Here is a 21,452-nt window from a genome sequence, read left to right as displayed (position 1 = left end):
TAATAATAATAATAATAATAATAATAATAATAATAATAATAATAATAATAAAAAGAAAATTGTGTCTGCCTGCAGGATTACAATCTTAGAAGAGCTGCACATGAGGAAAATGGATAGGGAGGGATGAGGGTGGGAAAAATACGTTTCTATTCATGTTTGGGCAGAGGTGGATCCTTCAACCCCCAGCTGCCCATGTTTATTTCTGTCTCAGCATGTGCAGGATGGCATCCTAAGACCTAGCTGGGCTAACGAATGGTCCTGCCTCTTTCTCAGCACAATGGTATTCTCGAGCTGGTCTTCAAAGGTAAACTTTTCACCAGATAGAGAACAAGATACACCTTACAAAAGTATACACAGAGGCAATGTTTAAAAACTAAAACATGTTTGCTTATTATGGAACATATTTATCCTTTTCTGGGAGAAAGGGGGTGCTTACTCCAAAGTTAGATTGCAGCAATACATTTGTGTTGGGTCACCCTTGAAGACTGTTCAGAAGCTGCAGTTTGTGCAAAAGGTGGGAACTGGGCTGATGACCAGGATGTTTGGACACCAGTTCTGGCCCATGTGTACTGGCTGGCCGTCTGCTTCCAACCCCATTTCAAGGGGCTGGTTTTAAACAGCAAAGTCTTATTTGTCTCAGGATGGCAGCGCATCGCTTGATGGAGTGCATCTCCCAACCGCAGTATAGCTGGACATTGCAACTGAGCACAAAGGCTCTCCTCCAGGAGTGGTCACAGGGTGGCCACAAAGGAGAGGGCCTTTACAGTGGTGGCCCCTTGAATGTGGAATGACCAACCCACTGAGACCTGCCTGGTGCTAACACTGTCACCTGGTGTTATGAGAAGGGGAACCCGGGGCCCTCCTCTGAAGCTGATTGCTGGGAGATCAGAACAGATGAAAGGAAGGGATTCTTCACTTGGCACAAGGTTAAATCATGGAACTCACTAGTGCTAGTACCAGCCACCAATTTAGACCACAAAGTGAAGGGTCTAAAATTAATTTGGTAACACCAGTGGGATAGGGGTACTGATACTTTATTTGTCATTCATATCCCACCTTTCATACGAAGAGCCTAAACTATGGCCCTTCTCTCTGCTTCCTTTTGTTGGGAAATTTAGATAAATCCTGATAGAAAAAGGTTGCTTATATGTGCCTTCGTGTCATAAAATCAAACTAACACCCCTTTCTGAGAAAAGAGCAGAATTCCAAGCCAGATTACGGTTTCTCATTCCAGTTACTTTGAGAGATTAGAATTTGGCAGCTTGCCTGAGAGGCTGCAAGGGAAGTTTACCCTTCTGTATTCTCTTGCTGATCAGCAACAAGCTGATAAGGTGGCCAGAAAAGTTTTTAGAAGCATTGCAATCACCCCAATTTGCATGATCAAACTCATAGCTAAATCCTTGCCTTCCTGCTTCATTAAGTCACTCTCTTGTAATCAACACTATTGACCCTTCTGCAGATCTGTCACATTCTTTTGACTGGTTCCCCTTGTTTCTTCATCACCTGCCCTGCTGCTATGGCATGTGACTCAGAACCTATAAAACACTCTGTATATGTTCTGGAAGTTTGTAGCTGGTTTTAACCTCTACCCAGCAGTGCGGTTCATAAGGTTGTCTCCGCAGAGAGTACTTGAGGGTTCCGTCTATTAAATCTGCTGAGGTACATAACGGAATCTGTCTCCCTGTGAATCCAAAAATACATTCCTTATGACTGGGATTCTGAGACTGACACATCTCACAACAATCCTACATGGCAGACTAGGCTCGGAGGTCACAACTGACTACAGCTGAGCCCTGGCTGGGGTCCCAGAAGCTCTGCCTATGAAAGCCTTCCGTGTTTGCTTAGCTGGTGCTGTAAACAGAGCCGTTCTTTCAGCCCCAGCGTCTTCAGCTTTGCCTTCTGACACGGCCCCATGCTCTGTGCTCCTGCCCTCGGGCTGCTCCTTGGCTCTGCTTCCGCAGTGTTTTGGCCTCTGCCTGTTGCCTGGACCACACCTGCCTCAGCCTGATCCTTGCCCTACTGGTGGTTGTACTTTTGCCAGTTCCATTATCACTTTTTGTGGAGGTGGGGCTAGTCCCTAAGCTTAGAGTTTGCTTCAGGCACTCGGAAGGGTCACATCCTAGTGGTGGGCAGGAAATAGGGAAAAGTTGTGGGACAAAATGCCATAAAATACCTGCCTGTGTAAGCACCGGGCTCTTACTCCCGGAGGCAATTCAATGTTTTAGGTTGGGGAAACAGCACAAAATCTGGAAAACACCTAACGTTCAGTAGTTGTGGGGAAAGGGGAGAAAGGCATGAGCACCCGGGGCGGGGTGGATCTGGCCCACACTCTTCTTAAGGTGGTTCGTCCTTTTCTTTGAACACGTGGACAAAAGGGCTTTTTTTTAAACAAAGAAACTCAGAAAAGATTACAGTAGGAAGCACAGTGGCATCGCCTTCTTTTCATTAACCTACAGAAGGAGCAGCTTTCATGATGAGCCAAGCAACAAGTTGATGCTTCATCAAGCACAGCATTCCAGTGTTCACTTGAGTGCAAGCACATTGCAGCGAAGCCCCGCGCTTGCTTTCTCTTCCGGCGGGGCCTGTCATGCAGTCCTCTGGCTGATCGACTGTCAAATGCCTCCTTGCTGTGCCCTGTGAAGACAGGCGGGATCACGCTGTCCGTGCCTCCTCCTTGAAGAGACTCCCTCTGAGCCCCGGGAGAGCCTGGATTAAGGGGATTGCTAAGTTAGGCGCCTGACGCACCGCCGTGATGCCTTTTCCACGGGACAGTCCGTGACACATGCAGGGAGCCTCAGCAGAGCCATCAATGGGCCGTTTGTCAAGCTGACCACTGTACCCAGGCTGCAAAAAGGACAAATGGCCTCAGCTGCTTTGCATCACTGAAGGTCAAAGGTCAGCCTTTTTGACAGCGTTATCCTCGTGATTTCTCCATTCTGGAAGCAAAAGCAACCTGACAGGGCTTGTTGTTACAGAGAGAGCAGAGATTTTGAATTCCCCGGAGATGCGGGTGATGATCAAACAGGATCTGAGCTCATCCAACTTGCCTGGGAGGTTTGGCAATCATTCTGCCAGGGCTCTGGCTGACGATTTCATCACCCTACTCCCGAAAGCACAGTTGCCTGCTCACAGACTGGTACAGCCCTGTTGCATTTGCCGGTGGAGGGTCATTGTCCTCACCATGATCTCAGTGGTCTGACCTAAAACCTCCCAGGACTGGAATCTCAGGGGCAGTTTTGCCATTCTGAGCTGACCCCTTCCCTTCCTTTGAACCTTTCCCTCCTTTAATATTTCTTCCCTCGTACTTTCAAAATGGGGAGAGCCATAATTCATTCTTTTGATTTTTATTGCTGGTTTCAACAAAACAAACTCCTAAAGAAAAACCACAAATGGTTTGCTTCTCCTAACTCTTTGGAAAAGACTCCTTCAACATTCCAAGCTATTTTTATTTGGAGGCTTCTATTTATAACCCAGCAAGGGCTCTTAGCTGGGTCTTAGCTTCCCTTGTTTCTGATCTGAAATGTAATAAGCAACAATGCTGTCTTGGGTTTCTCTGGCTCAACAACTGTGCCAAGGCCTGCCCTGTGCATTTGTTGCTGTTGTTAGTCGCAAAGTCCATCGCGACCCCATGGACAACACTCCTCCAGGCCTTCCTGTCCTCCACCATCCCCCAGAGTCCACCTAAGCTCACGCCGACTGCTTCAGTGGCTCCATCCAGCCACCTCATTCTCTGCCCTCCCCTTCTTCTCTTGCCGTCAGCTCTGTGCATCACTTCCATACTTTTCCAACAATCAGCTGTCAGGTTCTATTAGGAGTGAAAAGGTTGGTTGTTTGGAACAATGAGCTGCTGGCTGCATCCAATGAATTGGAATCAAAATGTGAAACAAATTACAGTGAGACCGTGGAGGAAGTGTTAGGTCAAGATTCTGAGATGGAGGAGGAGGAGGTGGTTATCTCAGGCCAGATGCTCACCAAGCCAGGCAGTTTCTGGAAACAACCAAGATGTCCAGCCAGTGTGAGGGATCTCTGAGGAATCAGACCAGCCCCCCTCCCCCAGCCCCATGGCAAGGTGTCAGCAGAAGCAGGAGGCCAAACTGAATTAGCAGCATACAGCGAGGAGACGTGCTCGCTTTCAGAAAGCCCCTCCCAAAGGCATGGGGTCCAGGCATATTCATACATGGAGCTCCTGGAGATAAACACTCAATTGGGTTCAACAAACTGCTCTGTGCGTGCTCAGAAATCTGTTCTGGGTGATTTGTACTTGGAGGCCATAAAGAAGGTTTTCAAGGAAATTGATCTGTGACTTGTGATTGCGCAAAAGAGGAAACTCAGCGCACAACAATCAATGCATTTATGACTGCGGCAACAACCCTTGGGGGTGCTGGGAACTGTAGTCAAGCAAATCTGAGGGGATAACCAGTTGGGGAAGACTGTTTTATGCCTTCCGGCAAAATCCACAAATATGGGATTATTGGTGTGAGGAAATACATTTCTCAGGGTGCTGGCTGACTTTTTTCCCCAGGAGGAGCTCTTTCCCTGTGATAATGCAACCATTCTGATGTTAACCTATATTCGTGAAGGTTGTAACCATTGAAATGGGGTTGGAAAACCTGACATTTTAAACAGTTTACCTGGAATCATCATTATGAATTCTCCAAATCATAGTTATCAGAAGTGTAATCCTCCCAAAAACCATTTCTCCAAATGCTAAGTATGTCTCAGTTGGAACAGATTTAAAACACCTTGTGGCACAAGTGACTGAGGCTGCCAGTAACCTTCCAAACAGAGATCCTGTGGAGGGAAACATCAGTTGTCTACATGACTTGCCCCAGAGTGTGAAGAGGGGAAACTGAGGAATAGCCAGGAAACTTCTCTTCCTTTCCCTGGAACGCCCACAAAAGCAACCCTCAAAGCTGTAAGGGCCAGGATGTGGTGGTGGCTGGACAGGCAGAACACTGGGGCCAGGGTGCTGGTGCGAAGCCAGGCCCTGCAGCTTAGAAGGGCTAGAGGCTGGTGGCGTGGTCAGCAGTCCAGGGTCAGGCAAGGTAGCAGGCAGTCCAATGCACAGGTGAGAGAGAGAGCGTGGTCCAGAAACAGTCCAATGGTTTTATGCCAGGGAAGCAGCCACATAAAGGTGGTCCAGACAAGAGGGGGCTGGAGCGGGGCAGGGACAACTGGAGCCAGCAAGAGCACACAGGAGCAGAACCAGAGCAGACTAGGCCATGCAGGACCAAACAGGAGCGAGGCAGGAACAGACTGGGACAAGGCAGGGACTAACCAGAGCAAGGCAGGAGCACCTGAAGCAAGCAAGAATAGACTGGAGTACACTGGAGCAAGGCAGGAGCAACTGGAGCAGGGCTGGAGCAAGGCAGGGTCGGCTGGAGCAGGGCTGGAGCAAGGCAGGAGCAACTGGAGCAGGGCTGGAGCAAGGCAGGGACGGCTGGAGCAGGGCTCAGAGATGCATGGCCCAGAGCACAAGGAGTCACCAGGACAACTTGCATTGCCGGGGCAAAGAACCGCAGGGCCAGGAAGCCTTTTATGCTGCTCTTCAGGACCTCCGGCTGCACTGCATGGTTGCTCTTCAGTTGCTCCCTGCAGAAGCCTGCAGGGGTAGCCCTGGCTCCACAGGCACCTGCAGGGTCACTCAGGCCCTGATCTTGACAAAAGATCACTTTTTCCTCCTCAGAGACACAACCAGCACTGTCCCTCCTATGCCAGCTGGAAAGTCTGGAGAATCATAAAATAGTAGAGTTGGAAGGGGCCATGAAGGCCATCAAGTCAAACCCGCTGCTGTTGCAAGATTACCCCATCCCCCTCAGATGGCTGTCTGGTTTCTTTTTTGAATGTTGCTAGTGTGGGAATGCCCACAACCTCTCTGGGCAACAGGTTCCACTGTCACATTGCTCTGACAGTGAGGAACTTTTCCTGACGCCTAGCCTGAATCTGAGGTGTCACAACTTGAGCTGATTTTTCCGTGCCCTACACTCTGGTATCACCAAGAAGAGAGCTTGTCCTTCCTCTTCACAACAGCCTTTCAGGTACTTACAGAGGGATATCATGTCTCCTCCCACTCCCCACCAGTCTTCTCTTCTCCAGGCTGCACATGCCTGGTTCTCTCAGTCTTTCCTCACAGGGCAGTGTTTCCAAACCATGGATCATTTTTGTCACCCTCCTCTGGACCCTTTCTATTTTTTCTGCATCATTCATAAATCTTGGTGCCCAGAACTGGACACAGCATTCCAGATGAGGTCCAACTAGTGAGGAGTATAGGAGAACTACTACTTTTCATGATTTGGAAGTAATACTTCTATTAATGTGCCCCCAAAGTACCATTTTCCCTTTTTTGTAACTGCATCTCATTTTTGGCTCATATTACTCTAAGGTACTTTTCTTTTTCAGTTCTGTTGAGCCACGTATTCCTCATCTTATATTTGATTTCTTTTTCTGGGGTGGAAGGCTTGGCTCTTGTCCCTGCTGAATCTCATTCTGTTGTTTTCAGTCCAGCATGCACATTTAATCAAGGTCACCCTGGATCTTAATTTGCTATTCCATCTAGTTTTGTATCATTTGCAAATCTGATCACCTTTCCTTGTATTTCCTCATCTAAATCATTAATAAAGATGTTGAAAAGCATGGGCCCAGGACTGAGCCCTGTGGCATCCCACTAGGTACATCCTTCCAGTTAGAGAAGATGCTTCGGTTCCATCCTTGGACTGAGTTGTCAGAGTTAGATCTGGGATTCCTCAGTCTCCTGTGGTCACCTAGACCGTGTCTAGAGGCCATAGGACGGCACCTTTAAGTAAGTTCTGAAGAAACTGGATTATTCATTGTGTCAAACATGTTTGCAAGCTAGGCAAAGGGACTGAGATAAAACAGCAAAGAGAGGACAGTTCTTTTTAGAAAGGTTTATTTTAACCACTTAGGTATAAAAAGTATACAAAACTATGCACAACACTTTGCTCAAAAACATTTATAGAAAATTTATAGACTTTCCTTTGCAAATAGGTTACCCCTTTAGTATAAAACACAACAGATTTTAAAAGGGTGCAATCCAGTGCAGTTTAGACATGGCTTCCCAGGGAATGCTGCAGGTCCCCCGCCGCCCCCCCCCCCCATGTAAACTGGCTTAGCAATATCCCTGAGTGTGAGGTGCCCCCATGATGAAATATCCACACACAAGCATGTTAAAAAACTGTCCGGGAAGAAAACAAAATATGTTTATTGGCATATATAAATATATATATATTTATTTACTCTAGGTAATCTTCAAAACCCCATAGATTATCAGCTCAAGTAAAAACAAGGGCACTGCTAAGGGTGCAAAATCCCAGGAGGGGGAGGGGAACACTTTATAAATGTGTACTTGGGAGCAAAATCCCGGGGGGAAAATACAGCAGGAACTTATAGCTGCTGCAGCCTCGCTCCAATGTAGAAAGTGGAAGAAAACCTGTCCATCTCACTCCATACTGACAAAGCCTCTGCACCATTCTCCCTTAGGCTTAGTAGTCTGGAGCTTATGGAGAAACTCACAACCTAAAAATCTAACTATCCTAAGTGTGAGAGGTCAAGTGATCCCTTAGTCGTCAAAATGCACGCAACGCACAGGTACTCAACCCTACCAAACATCCCTTCCCAAATCATCCCTTCCCAAATCCCCATTGAATATTGTGTTCCACACTGAATAGAATACAGCGGTACCTCGGGTCACGAACTTAATCTGTTCCCCTACTCTGGTCGCAACCCAAATTGGTTGCGAGCCAAGTCAAATTTCCCCATAAGGTTCAATGTAAATAAGGTTAATCTGTTCTGTAAATATTTTTTAAATCACAAAAATCTGAAACAAAGTAACAAAGAACAACAAAATAGCAAAGTACAGTACAGTAGAGAACACTAACCTAGGTGGGCAGGGGGAAGGTTTCTGTTTGGAGGAAGAGTCCAAATGATAATTGTGCAATAGCGATTGTGCTCGGGGGGCGATGGCTGCGATTGCGATCGTGTTCGTGCGGCAACATGGCTGCGATTGTGGTCATCACCCAATGTGGAATTCGTGAACTGAGGCAAAATGTTTCTGAAATTTCAGTTCGCGGCCCAATTTGGTCCTGAACTGAGGCATTTGTGAGCCGAGGTACCACTGTATCTCCATTCTTGCAGAGACAATTAATATATCCCAGCTCACTGCAATCTGCCTGATTTGTCACAGCAGCAGTCAAACTAACCTATGTGGAGCGGCATAAGGGGACAGGCCTGTGGGGGACCTTGCTACCTGACTGCGAGGGGCCCTGGTGACAAAGCATCAACCCTAGCCCTAACCCTTAAGAGATCAGGTGAGTTTGACAACAGGGCCAGGACCCTGGGACAGAGATCTCAAAGTAACAGTAAAAGGTAAATTAATAACTCCAAATTATTTCCCTCCCTTCTCTTAATAATTAATTAATAAATAAATAAATACAATGAAACAAAACAAATCTAATAACAACTATTAAACCATAGCCATTATAAATGTAGAAAGCCAGCATGTAGTCCCTTAGCAAGGCAGCACATAACAGCAGCAACATAAATGAGCCCAGACCGAGCCTCCTTCCTGCTGCAGACAACGGTGCGTCTACCCAGAGCCTTCCTTGATCTTCTGGACTGGACAGATTCCTTTACAATTCCCTTGGACCTCTGTTTCAGATGCCTCTACCTGACCTGGATGCTAGGCACAGGAAATGGTACAGCTTGACTCATGTACTCTGATGTTACCACAGTCTAGACTTAGCACTTGGCACATTTCCTTATTGTAAGGAAAGCGAAGTCGCATGCCAGCTGGGCTGCACAGGTGGATGCCCACCTCTGGCTTCCTGAGAGCCACTCGGAAATCTGGAAAGGGGCAGAATGCTGAGAGGGACCATTTCAATATCATTCTGGGCTAGGGAAACATCCAGAGGATTCACTTGCATTGATTTTACCTTTGGGGCATGAGAGACTGGGAGAAGCAACTCACATCTTTGAGAGGAAGCTGGGAGCAGAAAAGGGAAGGAGGCAGTGGGAGGAAAAACTGGATTCCAGTCATTAGCCCTGTTAGCCCAGTGCTCATGCTGAGGTTGACATTACCACCACACTAGGGCTGCAACCCTAGTGTGAAAAGTTTGAAAATAGACTTTATATTATTAATTATTATTATTAATTATTAATTATTATTACTATTATTATTTACAGCCCATTAGCATTGATGCAGTACAATAAAAACAATATAAAATATAAAATATAAATAGCAATATAAACGTAACAACATTTCTCTGTAAATTTAAGGCCCAATTTGGACAAAAGTGGTTCATATCTAAAACAGTACCCACCCCCTCGAGGGTTACTTGGAGCACTTGACTGTCTCAGCAGAGAAGTCAGTCTCAGGCTGGCAGTGAAAGGATAGCGAGGCTGGCGCTAGTTCTGGGCTTCAGCAGGGAGGTCATTCCACAACATGGGGGCTGCCGCAGAGAAGGCCTCGGAGGTGGTGTTTGGAGGAAGGCCTGAATGTTGAGCACAGTGCCCACACAGACTGACAGTGCTCGGAGGGGCGGTTCTTCAAGTATTGTGGCCCTGAGCCGTGCCAATTTTTCTGCCTTCCTTAAAACCAGGGCCTCGAATCAGGCTCAGAAGCATAGAGGCACCCAGGGCCAGCATTGCTTCCAGTTCTTAATCTGGCGGCTGCATTTTGCACAAGCTGCCACTTCTGAAAGGTCTCCAAGGGCAGCTCCACACACTGCAGTAGTCCGGCCAGTAGTCTAACTTGGTGTGTGTGTGTGTGTGTGTGTTGTTACTGATTTCTATATTAAAGAGCCAACCCAGCCTAATGAGGACTTCCATTAGAAAGCCTTTTATCTGTGCCTGCTTGGAAGGAGGAGCCAATCAACCAGCTCTCAGAGCTAGCGCTGGGCAAGTAAGCTAATCCTCTGCTGGGGTCCCTTCAAGTCCAAAACAGATGAACTTGCCGTTACGCGTTGCATTTACCCAGACCCAGAGCAACAAGCGGGATGACTTCGGCGTACTTTCTCAGCACCTGGCAGCCCTGCTGCTTCTTGGCAAAGTTGTTTGTGCCTGAGCTGTGGCCGTAAGTCACGTCCACGTGGCTGACTTTGTACTTGGCACACAGCAGGCATGTGAGGTTGGCCAGGAGCCCCCGTGTGGTGTTGGTGGTGTTCCTGAGGAGCTTCAGCAGGTCCTCTTTGTCATTGCCCAGTTCTCGCTGATCCTTGGTGATGTTGCCCAGCGAGGCGTTGAAGAAGGCGCAGATCTTGTACAGTGCTATCAGCTTTTCTTTTTCCTCGCTGGTCCGATTGTCAAAGGAAGGGAAGCTGCGGTCAGGCTGGCAAAACACATTCAGCTCCTCCTTGTTGGTGAATGGGTTGCCTTGGTGTTTCAGCTGATTCAAAGAGAAATGGAGAACTGTTAACAAGTGTCGGCACACGCATCGGTTTTCCAATGCAGGGTCTATGTGGGATAAGGGTTCCATGTCTTCCCTCTTCTCAGTTAATTTCTGACTTTGGGACCTTCCTGTCTCTCAACCCACATCGCACAGACTTTCCAAAGTGGGGACCTTGGGAAATTAAACACTCTGTATGTGGGGAAGTACTTTGGGCTCAGGTCTGTCTGATCTTGTTCTGGGCCCTTCCTGTTGAGAGCGTCAACTTGCCATACCCAGAGTCCTATCCAAGAGGCAGGGTTGTCCTTGACCTCTGTGGTTCAGGTCCTCTTCTCAACCTCACCCCCCTTCTCATGACCAACAGCCTCAGCTCCTTCCACTGTTCAATGAGCAGCAAGAAGTTGCTTAGATCTGAAGGCCAAAACTCTATGCCCCTGGAGTTTCCAAGTCCGTGACAAAGTTGGATCAGCTCTCTTTACGGTGGCTGAGTAAGCCAGGCCTTCCCTTGTCATGGGGACATCTGAAATTGGCTCTTATCCTTCTCTTGTCTTCAGGAATTGGTGCTAGTCCCTTACTTTGGTGTAGAATGCCAGGGAATTGACCCTAAGAGACATTCTGGTCTCCTTTTCTAGATCCCCTTCATGCCATGAGCTATATGATTTCTGAAGACTTATGCCGCGGGATTTTCTATTATTTAGAGAAACTATTTTATGCATGTTTTTAAAGGGTTGATTTGCACTGAGGCATATAAAGTGGACATGTCCTATAGTGGCTTGTTTTGCTTGGTAGTCAATGATTGCATTAAATTTTGCATCTGGGATAATGCTAGATGTCCACACACTTTCAAATAATATTTCTGGGAAGTGAAGATTCATGCATAGACAGAAGTGGACTTCAAGAGACACACATGCCAAACTTGGAAGGAGAAACATCATCCACTTGTCAGTGGACTGAACTTCGCACAGCTCCGGCTACATTTGAGCATCTCTCCTCCAGCTTTCAATTTCTTATGGAAGCTTGTTTAGCTATATCAATTGCTTCTATGTCTATATATAGCCGAAATTGCACCAGAACAACTTCCTGGGAAATGAGAATTCTGGGAACTTTCTCTTATTTTATATTGGTCTTAAGCAAACGGGGCATAAATTTCTGCTGAGACAACTGAACTCAGAGAGAAGGCCTTAGAACAAACATCTTGTGACCTTAGTTTTGTATTCCTCATTAACCCTTGAGAGTTTCAATATCCTCTGACCTGATACACTTCGCTTCAAGTTCATCTCCTTTTTCATGTCCCAGAGAGTACAAAACCTGCACAGATCCCCAAATAACCATTAGGGGTGGCAGAGGTACACAACCAGAACATTCCCTTGGAATGTTTCTCCATTCTTCCAACCCTCTATGTGTGTTTAGGCATTTCATGAATCGGGGGCAAGTCATACAACTTGGACACTATGCTCTGCTTTGGAGAGTTGTTGTCACGTGCAAGATAAATTTGAAGCAAATGTTATCGGTCTTGGTCTATTATTTCAGTTGTGCTTGCTTAAAATTCTTCATAGGACAAGGCCACTCTGCCTAGTGTCATTTTTAAGCAAGTCGTGGCAGATCTGACCAATCTTTCCCAAAATCCTTCCCACCAGGAACCTTGCTCAGCGATGAATTTCCAAGTCACCCCTCTTTCTCCAAAAAGTCCTTGAAGCTTTTATCGCTCTGACACCAAAGTTCCTTCAGTCTAGATCAACTCCTTTGAAGGTTTTGCCACTATCAGGATATGCAGTCCTTGCACAGCCCAAATCCAGCAACACGCACTTCTTAGTGCTAAGAGAAAAGAAAATGCTTTCCTTTGATCTGAAACGAATTTCATGTGAAGCACGAACAAAGAGAAGAAGAAATGCTCCCCCTGATAAATTATTTGCTGCCCTGTACAGAGGCCCAGTGCAGTCTGCTCCAGTTACTTCTAAAGGTGGAGCTTCTAGGAGTCCATCTTTGGGTAGGGGAGAAGCGGCTTCTCTTCCTGGTTGGGCTTAATGCCATCCGCATCGTGCCCACCTTGAATGGCAGCCTCTACCAGCTATGCCGCGTTTCCACTGCAGAGCCCCTCTCTTAGCCATGCTGGAGAGTTGTGTCTCCACACATTCCATGCTGACATTGTACCTGTCGTCCTGTGAATTTGTGCATTGGTGGCGGCATCTGGGGAATGCAGCTTATTGATACAAAGCTGATTCCAAATGGAATTTCTCTTTCTTTCCAAAGCAGAGAAGCTGCCTCCACCTTTACATTGCTTCACCTGGAACTTTTGACATTTAGCAGTTGGTCCACCCTCATGTTCTATCATTGGACTAACGATGTTCTCAGTTCATTCCCCAAATGTGAACCTGTCTGGGTCTCGGCCACTGCAGGGCTGATTTCTGGGCCCCACAGCCTTGGCATCTAAACTACAAATTCCAACCCTACCTCTTCTTGCACTGCTGAATCAGAATCCAAGTCCGAATCCCTTGCAGGTTCTTATGGGAAGAATGAGTCCGATCCCTACCCAAGGATCATGACAATCTCCATTGGATTAGCTGGCTTTTTGCCCACATGGGCTTCACCCCCTGCCCCCTGCCTTTGAATCTTTCTGCCTGAGGGCTCTTTGCCTGAAATCAAAGACTCTCTTCTCCCCTGTTCATTTACCTCTTCTTACAAATGGGGTGCCCTTAGGAGACAAGGTCCTTTAAACAGACCCAGGCTTGAGAGCCTGTTTTGTGCATCTTGTTTGCTTCAGTCCCGTGGGACTTGAGCCCCGGATCTTTTCAGCATACAGCACCCCCGCTGTTTCTAGGCTGCAGTCTGTGTGCTTGCGTGTGCAAATATCTGTGCCAGGACTTACATAGACTTCAAAGAGTTCCTGAGCTGATGCATTCAGGCTTGCAACCTGGCACTGGATCTGATGGAGGACCCTGGTTTGATTACTGCATGGCCGGATGTTCTGGCACATGGAGCTCCGCCTGCTCCGCAGCAGCGCTTTCCCGGACACCAGTCTGCAGTGGACGGCCAGTAGCAACGACACCACTCCTGTTTGGAACAAAGAGGAGTAGTGAGAGGGTTTCTCTCCGGTCTGCGAATGCTCTGCCAGGCCAAGAGAAAGAAGGTACCTTCAGGTCAAGGAACTGCAAATATGATGCTGTAACAGCATGAGCAGCTAATTTTGGGGCGGTGGGGGGAGAAACCGTAATGGAAAGTAGCCTGAAAGAACCTGAAAGAGGGGACAGGGGGTGGTGGCAGCTGCAGGCTTTGGGGGCCCTTCTCAATGAGGGCACCCATGGTGGGTGTCGTGTGGTTCTTGGGCGGTTTTTAACTGCCAGTTTCAGTGGTCCTTTTTGGGGACCCAAAGACAATAGACAAACATGGATAAAGATTACAGGGGATGATTAGTGGACTGTAGAAGAGAGATAATAAAGGCAAGGAAGAAACAGAGGCCAGTCTTTCATCTCATCTGCTGTCAGGAGCGCCTCGCAGAAAGACAGCGGGGGGACTCATGGCTAGCATGTGGCACTTCCCACAGCTTGGTTCTGCTCTTAGGAAGATCCCCTAACCCTTTATGGGCTTCTAGAGTCCTCCATAATCATGATTGCTCCCATTAAACTAGGCAGGATTAAGACCTAACTAGTGGGGGAAGCTTCTTAAAGGAGAGCTGTATACACGGTTAAGACAGTCCCATAACAGGGCTCGGCTGGGGTCATCTGGTGTTACATTCCAGTTGTCCAAGGGGCTATCCAGAGGCACCTGACCATATCTACTTCAAAACCCATGTAACCCATGAGGAACAGCTGTCTAATCAATTGAAGTACAACCAAAAGATAACTGAGTGACCTTCCCTGGTCTTGGCTGACACTTAGATTTAATCCAAGACTTTTGGAAAACACTTTGAATTAGCACATTCCTCACGGGGAACTCTAAGCTTCATGAGCTCGTTGCTGCTAGAGATAGACAGCAAGAGCCCTAACGGAGAGGTGAAGAATGGCCATCCACCACAGCCTTCTCGTGGTCGCAGGGGCGTCCTGGCTCCTTCCTATGCATCCTGTCTGGTTTGCATGCCATAATAACCTGCAGCTCAGACTACCTGTCACATGAACTGAAGATGCAAGCAGAACAAGCAGGCTGGCCAGGGGTCCCCCTTCACACCTCTACGGTTGCTTGTGGGTCTTGCCCCACCTGCTCTTTCTCGTCATCACTGCCCTGTGCTTGCTCAGCAGGCAGAAAGCCAAACAGCACCATGGCTCTTCTGCTCTAGTTTCAACACCACCATTGTCTGTGCCAGAGTGGTATGCTGGGTACATGAAGAAAAGGAGACTCTCCATGGGCTCTTGTCACTGCGACCCTGCTAGGCTGTGGGCCCTAGGCAGGTGCCCATCCATGCCAGTCCTTGCCAGTGCCAGTCCTGTGAGGTGGGATGCATTACGTCCGCAGCATGATGCATCCACAGTTCTTGTGCGTAAGAGGTGCAGGACACAGGTGCACAGGCAGGCAAGGAAGCGCCCATCCATTGGCCCCGTGGGCAAAGTGCACTTACGTCTAATATGACGTTTCTGTGCTGTCCAATAGGCAAAGTTCTCTCAGTTAATTCTGAGTATTAAAGCCACGGGGCCACACGTGTTTACAGAGAACCCCATCCCCTGCAATTGCCAGCATTTTCCTGCAAGCCCAAAAGGGAAGTCTGTCTAAGCATGCATAGCATTGCATTTGGGTGTGAAAGCATAAGACATTAAAACTGGGGGCAAATGATACCTTTCACTCCCTGATGCCCATTTTTCCAATCTTAACTGCAGTTCATTCCAAAGCTGGAGTATTTTTCCTCATCTCCACTGCCTCATTTGAAAGAGTCAAGGAAAAAGTACGGCCTTATGACGACATCGCCCAATTCCATTGCAACAAGCAAAGATGAGTTTGTTTGCAAGGATGGAAAGGAGGCCGCAGGCCCGCATCCATGGACCGCACCCAGACACGTGTTTGGCTGTGCATGTTTTGCAAATTGTTTTTTGAGAGTGTTATGCTAATCACACAATATGTAAATGCTTTAAATCAATCAATCAATCAATCAAATAGGCAGGACTGATTCACAGTTTCTTTGGCATCAAACCCAGGCTGGCAACCAGGTGTATACTCCGCGGTGAGCTTTGCTCTGGCCTCAACACATGTGTAGCTGCATTGCTATTCCAACAGTTAAGCGCATGCAGTCCACTTCGGTGTCACCAACACTTCCACCCTTACTGAAACCCAGCATAAGCCATACAGGATTATTGTAATATGGAGTAAATGAGGCTGAGGAACAAATGAGTGAGCTGAACTGGGAGCGGATTATAATCCACCCATCCTGCGGAGTGGGCACCCATGGGGATCTTGCTTGGGCACCTGCCAGAGGCCCAGAACCCCGCAGGTGCCACACGGAGGAGAGCCTTTTGGAGTTGCTGCTCTTCCCTGCTGCAACCTGCTTCTTTACCTGCTTCTCACTCCGGCTGAGACAACAGGGTGACACGAAACAGCGCCGGGATTCCATAGCCTGCTTGCTCCCTGGCTTTCTGCCCACCAAGCAAGCAAGGAAAAGCACATGCAGTCTAGAGCAGCAAGAGGCACCCAGCCAGAGGAGATTTTCTTCCAAATGGGGAAGAACAGATAGGAAATCTTCCCGAGAAAGGAAACCTACCCAGGGGCATGGCATCAGTGGCATCTAAGGGCAAGCCAAGGGGGGCAACATGACATGATGCCCACCTGGGCAGAACAACCCCTCCGGCTCCCCAGCCTCTCCTTTCCAAATACTCATTGGCTGTGTGCTGGACTTGCCTCTGCAGATATGCCTTTCAGACGGCACTGTGCGAAGCAGCTCCTGTTTTGTTTTCATGCTTGCAGTTCCTGGAAACAGCACGCTCTCACATTACACCCCTCCTCCTCTCCCCTGGATCCCTCCCTGCTGTGAACATTCCTCTCCCTCCGGCCACCCACAGCTCGCAGTCTCCCATACTGATTCAGGTGGCCCTGCCTCCCAACGTCACCAGAATTTCCCCTCTCACATCGCCGCATTCCCAGATTCGTAACTGCTGGGCTGAACTTGCTCTGATATGCAAAGCAGTGCCTAGCAGGAACGTCTCCAGTTCAGCCTCTGAGGAGGGAAGGAACGTGGTGTCTTCTCCTATTGCTGTCCAGACTTTTTGCTATTCTGGGATTTGGTCCACGCCGTCTGTAGCCTGGGATTGTCTGTGCTGATTGGCAGTGGCTGCCTACAAGGAGTCTTTCCCAGCCCCCTGGAGATGGAAACTGGGACCTTCTGCCTGCACTTTCTCAGCTAAGCCCTTCCCCTAGAAAGGAAGGCACCTGGCACCTGCAGTGACTAATAGGAAGTCACCCTTTCCTATTCCTTTGAGCACCACAACTACCAAGCTGAGAACGCAGTGAGGGATGCACTGAGACAGGGGAGATGCAGGAATGCCAGGCCTTCTGGTTTGGAGAGGTTTGGGGTGTGGGATGGAGTGGAGGACAGGGCAAGAGGATGGGAAGAAGAAAACTTAGCAAGGAGAGACAAGCAAGGCAAACAGTGGGAATCTTTTCAAGTAGTTCTTACAAATCTTGTCTTGCTTGTTCTTACTGCCAATAACCCAGTTCAGGAAAGCAGAGTAATAAAATACGTACCTTGTAACCCTTATTTAGCATAACACAAATTTAGATAAATCTGAGCCAGAGGGAACAAAATCTAAAAGTCCAAAATAGGTAAAGTTGGATAATTTCTTATGGAGGACCCGAAACACACCTTCCTCCATTCTGTTTTGGGTTTCTCTGTGTGCTCAGATGAATACAGTCTTCAAGCAGAGCTGGTTCATCCCAGCTGCTTTGGAAACATTTAGGTTTCCCAGATGCTGACTTTGAATAAATACATGCACCTAATTGAGCTCCACTTCCTAGCATTTGTCAGCAGAAGTTCTTGCAGGCTGCCCAAATGCTTGCATGAGAAGCGAAAAGAAGGCGCTGCATTAAAGATGAGCTGAGTGACACTCTGAGCTTATAAGCACAGAGCTACCTGTGAAGAAGGCAGAAATCAAGATTCAGAGAAAGGTGTTTACCTGCTAGGACGGCCTTCTCTATAAGTTGCATGCCTGGATGACGTAACAGAGATGGGTGTTGGTACTCCCGGGTGTACATTCAAAAAGTGGTGTTTATGCTAGGGGATGTCAAATGGTTTATATACTGTTGAAGCAAGAAAGGAGTGTCAAGTGACTCGCTGAAATACTGAGATCATGGGGGTGCCCACTCCACCCCCCCCCACACCAAAGGTCTTACAAAAATTTAGATTTATCTAAGAAGCAGCCCACATCTGTATAATTGACATCATAGGGGCCGTCCCTACTTTTGAATCAAGAATCAATTCCAAAGTAACCAAACGTTTCCAAGGGGTGGGCAGTTTAACGAAAAAGACCAGAAAAGCCCCAATACACAGCATCATTTGGAAACTCTCAGGGGAAGAATCAGTAAAAGGAGGAGTTCAGTGGCAAGAAATGAAAGCAAGAAACTGTGTGTGTGTGGCCGTGGGTGGGGGGGGGGGGAGGTTCTCACGACAAGACAAGCAACGGTGGTTTCCTTACCTCATCTCTGCCTGCTATGTTATCCAAACCCCTTTGTGGTATTTCAGCATAGCACGTCTGGTTTTGAGAAACCACGAACTGTAACAACGGTCCGCTCCCTGATTTATCTGTTCCACAACTCCTCCTTGTGCACTTTAGGTGGAACACACAAGCCCGAGTGGTGCTGTGGCCAGAGCCGTGAAGTGTGCGGCCAGAGCACCTGACAGCCACCACGTGGCTGGCCGGCCAGGGTGTCCCCATTCCTCCTGCCCTCGAGAACTGATCTGGGGCAGGAGAGAGTGGCCAGTGTGGCACAGTCGATCCTCCTGCCAGCACTCCTTCATGAGCAGGAGAAGTGAGAATCAGGTGGGCAGCGGGGCCGGGCTGGGGGCTTGCCAATGTGACAGGTGGCAAGGCGCGAGGACAGGGAAAAGAGTTTGGAAACCCCTCTTTGGTAGGGTGAGGGAGGGGGGCCCATGCCATCATGCCCCAGCCGTGCCCAGCTGCCTCTCGCTCCTCCTGCCGTCTCCCTTGCGGCATGTGCCCCCCCCACTGCTTCTCGCCCTGCTGTAACCCCATCCTGCAGCGCTGCCCACCTGATTCCACACCTTTTGCCTGAGTGGGGATCGGGGTACCCTCCCGCTCCGTGACCCCCTCTGGAGCAGGACAGGAGGGTGCCGGCCAGCCTGGCCTCTCTGCTGCACTTCAGGGTGCAAGCTCTGCTTGTGCCACGAAGGCTGCCAGACCACGGTGGCGAGGCCGGCTCATGGTCGCAGCCATCAGTGCGAGCAGCCGCATCCCTCCCTGTGGTGCCTGGAGGACTTGGAGGGAAGACAGCGGTGGACCAGAGGAAAGCTCCCGTGCTGCGCCTGATCGTTTTGCAGGCCCATCCATGCACGACGGAAACCGCGCAGGGTTGCTTGCCCTGACCTGTGAACCAGAGTGTAAGAGAGGGAGGACAGAAAAGCCTTTATTGCCCCCTGGTGGTTGCTTTGGAATTGCCACAAAACATAGGCAACAAAACTGACATTTGTTGAAATAGCACGACTGCTATTTCTTTAATTGGTGGTTTTAGAACAGGAGCTTTTGAAGAAGTTTGAGAAGGCTTGCAGTTTGTTAAGTACTTTGTTAAATCTTAATTGTTCAGGTTGTCGTTAAGATCGTCTTTTTAACGTCTTGTTGGAGTCATACGAAAGATCGGCAAATGTGCCTGTAAGATAAAGGTCAATTCCCTTAGGGGCAGCTCGATCCCTGGCGCACAGTGAAGAGCTGAACTCCAGAATTCGCTTCCAGGGGATAGTGTGGTGGCCAGGAATTTGGATGGCTTGGAAGGGGAGTGGAGAAATTCACGGAGGAAAGCAGGCTGGGTACTAGTACCCATGTACTAGTACTTCACTAATCATGGGTAGTAAAAGGCTCTATGTTACTTTCAGTGTCAGTGGTAACCACCTATACACTGGTTGCTGGGGAACATGGGTGGTCTTGCACTCAGAGGGTGGTCTTGCACTCAGGTCCGATTTGTGAGTTTCCTTTTGACAGCTGTGTGAACGGAATGCTGGCCTAGGTGGCCCTTGAGCTGTTCTTGCAGGGTTTGTCCTCTGGATGTAAATTCTCACAGTAAATGTTGAACTCAGTGGGGCTTATTTCATATAAATGGGTTTAGGGCTGCCACCTTTAAGATGCTGATGATGCATTCTTTTTCCCTGGTCAGCTGGAAACAGAATTGTAATGACGCTTCCTCATTATCATGATCATTATCACATTGCATTTATATCCTAGCCTTTTTCCTCTGGCAAGGACCTCAAGATCCATTTTATCCTAACAACAACCCTGTGAGGTAGGTTGAGCTGAGAGTCTGCAACTAACCCAAAGTTGCCCAGTGAGCCTCATGGCCAAGATAGTTGCCGGGGGTGGGGGGACACTCACTGGCCCCCAGCCCAGCACTCTCACCCCATGCCACACTGACTCTCTACAGTACTCCACAAACTGTGAATTTTTTTGATCAACCACTTCATGGCTGCAATCCTTCTATATTGCTACCTAGAAAGTTGTCTCAAGTTAGTTAAAAGTTTGCTCCTTGAAATTTCTGCCTTCGTAATTATTTCTAATTTAAGATAGTTTTTCTGTCCTTCCTGGTTCACTACAAGTGCCTTCTTCTAAGAAAATGCAATGAATAATAGCTAGGGAGTCTTCCATTTTTCTAGGCAGAGAAATGCAGTGGTGATTTGGCTGAGATTTGCTTAAAAATTGCTCCAGGCAAGCTTCTCATTTCTCCCAGCCTTCCATTCGTTCATTTGAGGAAGACTTTGTGCCTTCCTACTTATTCCTTTCCAAACCATCCAAAAGAGATTCTTCAGCATCAAGAGCAGAGCAGCCTACCTTGATGTGCAGCCTTCCAGATAGATTGGTTGGCATGTCCCATCATCCCCAGTGAGCAAAACTCAGGTTCTTCTGCCATTGCCTGGACTTGCCACATGTCAACTCAGACAGTTCACTTCCAGTCCCGAGCCAGGTCGGTGATTCCACAGTGCCAGCTGGTCAGATGGCATGTCCAGGTTCCTGCTGAATGGAATGAGCAACGGAGTGCCCTTCTCCCAAGCACAGCAAGGCAAAACTGGGAGCCAGTGAAGTTGTATGCATTATATAGTCTGCGGAGCGCTCTACACGCCCTCCCCCCCGCCAGTGGGTGGGGTTGCGAAATGGGCCACCAGCACGCAGTGTCTCTAGATCTTCTGCCCAGCAGAGACGGTTAAAATTGCAACCTCAAAAAGTATTAGAAAAGCCCAAGAGAGATTTCTCTCGGTGTCTGCTAAAACAGGAAGAGCTCAAGCGAGCAGAACAGGCCGGGCCAGAGCCATGAGGTTGCCCATCTGCAGTTACTGGCAGCTGTACAAGAGACAGAGCAGCCGCCGCTCAAACGCGGATCACCGAGTCACTGTCTTCTCCATGTGGCACCAAAGGAGCTATGGCTCTGTGCTCTGGGCCTCTCCTGTCTGATCATGTATCATTAGGGGAATGTATCTGTTTAATTGTCCCTTTCTGTCTGAGATATTTTGCCTATTCATTGCAAATCCTGTCTTCTGCAACAATGCACAGCCATTTAGATAACTGTGCAATGACATGCGTGCAAATGATGCACAGAGTTCTCCCAGTAGCATTTCAATCGCGCAAGGGAGCCAGTGTCGTTCAGGGGTGGTGGGGTTGCATTGGGACTTGGACGATCGGGGCTTTACTCCTCACTTGACCATGAAGCTCTGGGTGGCTTTGGGCCAGCTTTGGTGCTGTACGGTGCCTCGGCTTCCTCATAAGAAGGAAAAAGTCCAGGCAGAAACATCATAATGAACTGAATTCCTTGTCGTGCAGGGTTACGGGGGACCGAGATCAAAGGAGCACGGTCTGGCTCTTGGGTCATTTGTGCTGGTCACTGCAGAGCTCACCACATTCCCCCCCCCCCCGTGTCATGGGTT

The 21,452-nt window shown here is 48.4% G+C and overlaps 1 protein-coding gene across 1 annotated transcript; it reads right to left on the bottom strand.

Annotated features, from left to right (window-relative positions):
- Nucleotides 1-7,824: 7,824 nt before the first annotated feature.
- LIF (LIF interleukin 6 family cytokine) lies at nt 7,825-17,711 on the bottom strand. Its single transcript, XM_044448963.1, has 3 exons — nt 17,488-17,711; nt 13,266-13,450; nt 7,825-10,399 (listed from the first exon to the last, which is right to left on the bottom strand). Exons 1-3 carry the CDS (start codon nt 17,564-17,566, stop codon nt 9,971-9,973), a joined length of 693 nt encoding a protein of 230 aa, XP_044304898.1. The 5' UTR covers nt 17,567-17,711; the 3' UTR covers nt 7,825-9,970.
- Nucleotides 17,712-21,452: the final 3,741 nt, after the last annotated feature.

This window comes from Varanus komodoensis, unplaced genomic scaffold (assembly GCF_004798865.1).
Source record: "Varanus komodoensis strain SLA01 unplaced genomic scaffold, ASM479886v1 scaffold56, whole genome shotgun sequence".
Taxonomy (NCBI): domain Eukaryota; kingdom Metazoa; phylum Chordata; class Lepidosauria; order Squamata; family Varanidae; genus Varanus; species Varanus komodoensis.
The sequence above is the reverse complement of the archived record's forward strand: the minus strand, read 5'-3'. Positions and strand labels throughout refer to the sequence as shown.

Coding starts and splice junctions, on each gene's coding strand:
- LIF (XM_044448963.1), bottom strand. CDS start 17,566: ATGTACACCCGGGAGTACCAACACCCATCTCTGTTACGTCATCCAGGC. Junction 13,451..17,487: donor AGAGAAGGCCGTCCTAGCAG/GTAAACACCTTT, acceptor TGTTCCAAACAG/GAGTGGTGTCGTTGCTACTG. Junction 10,400..13,265: donor AGGAACTCTTTGAAGTCTAT/GTAAGTCCTGGC, acceptor TCTTTGAATCAG/CTGAAACACCAAGGCAACCC.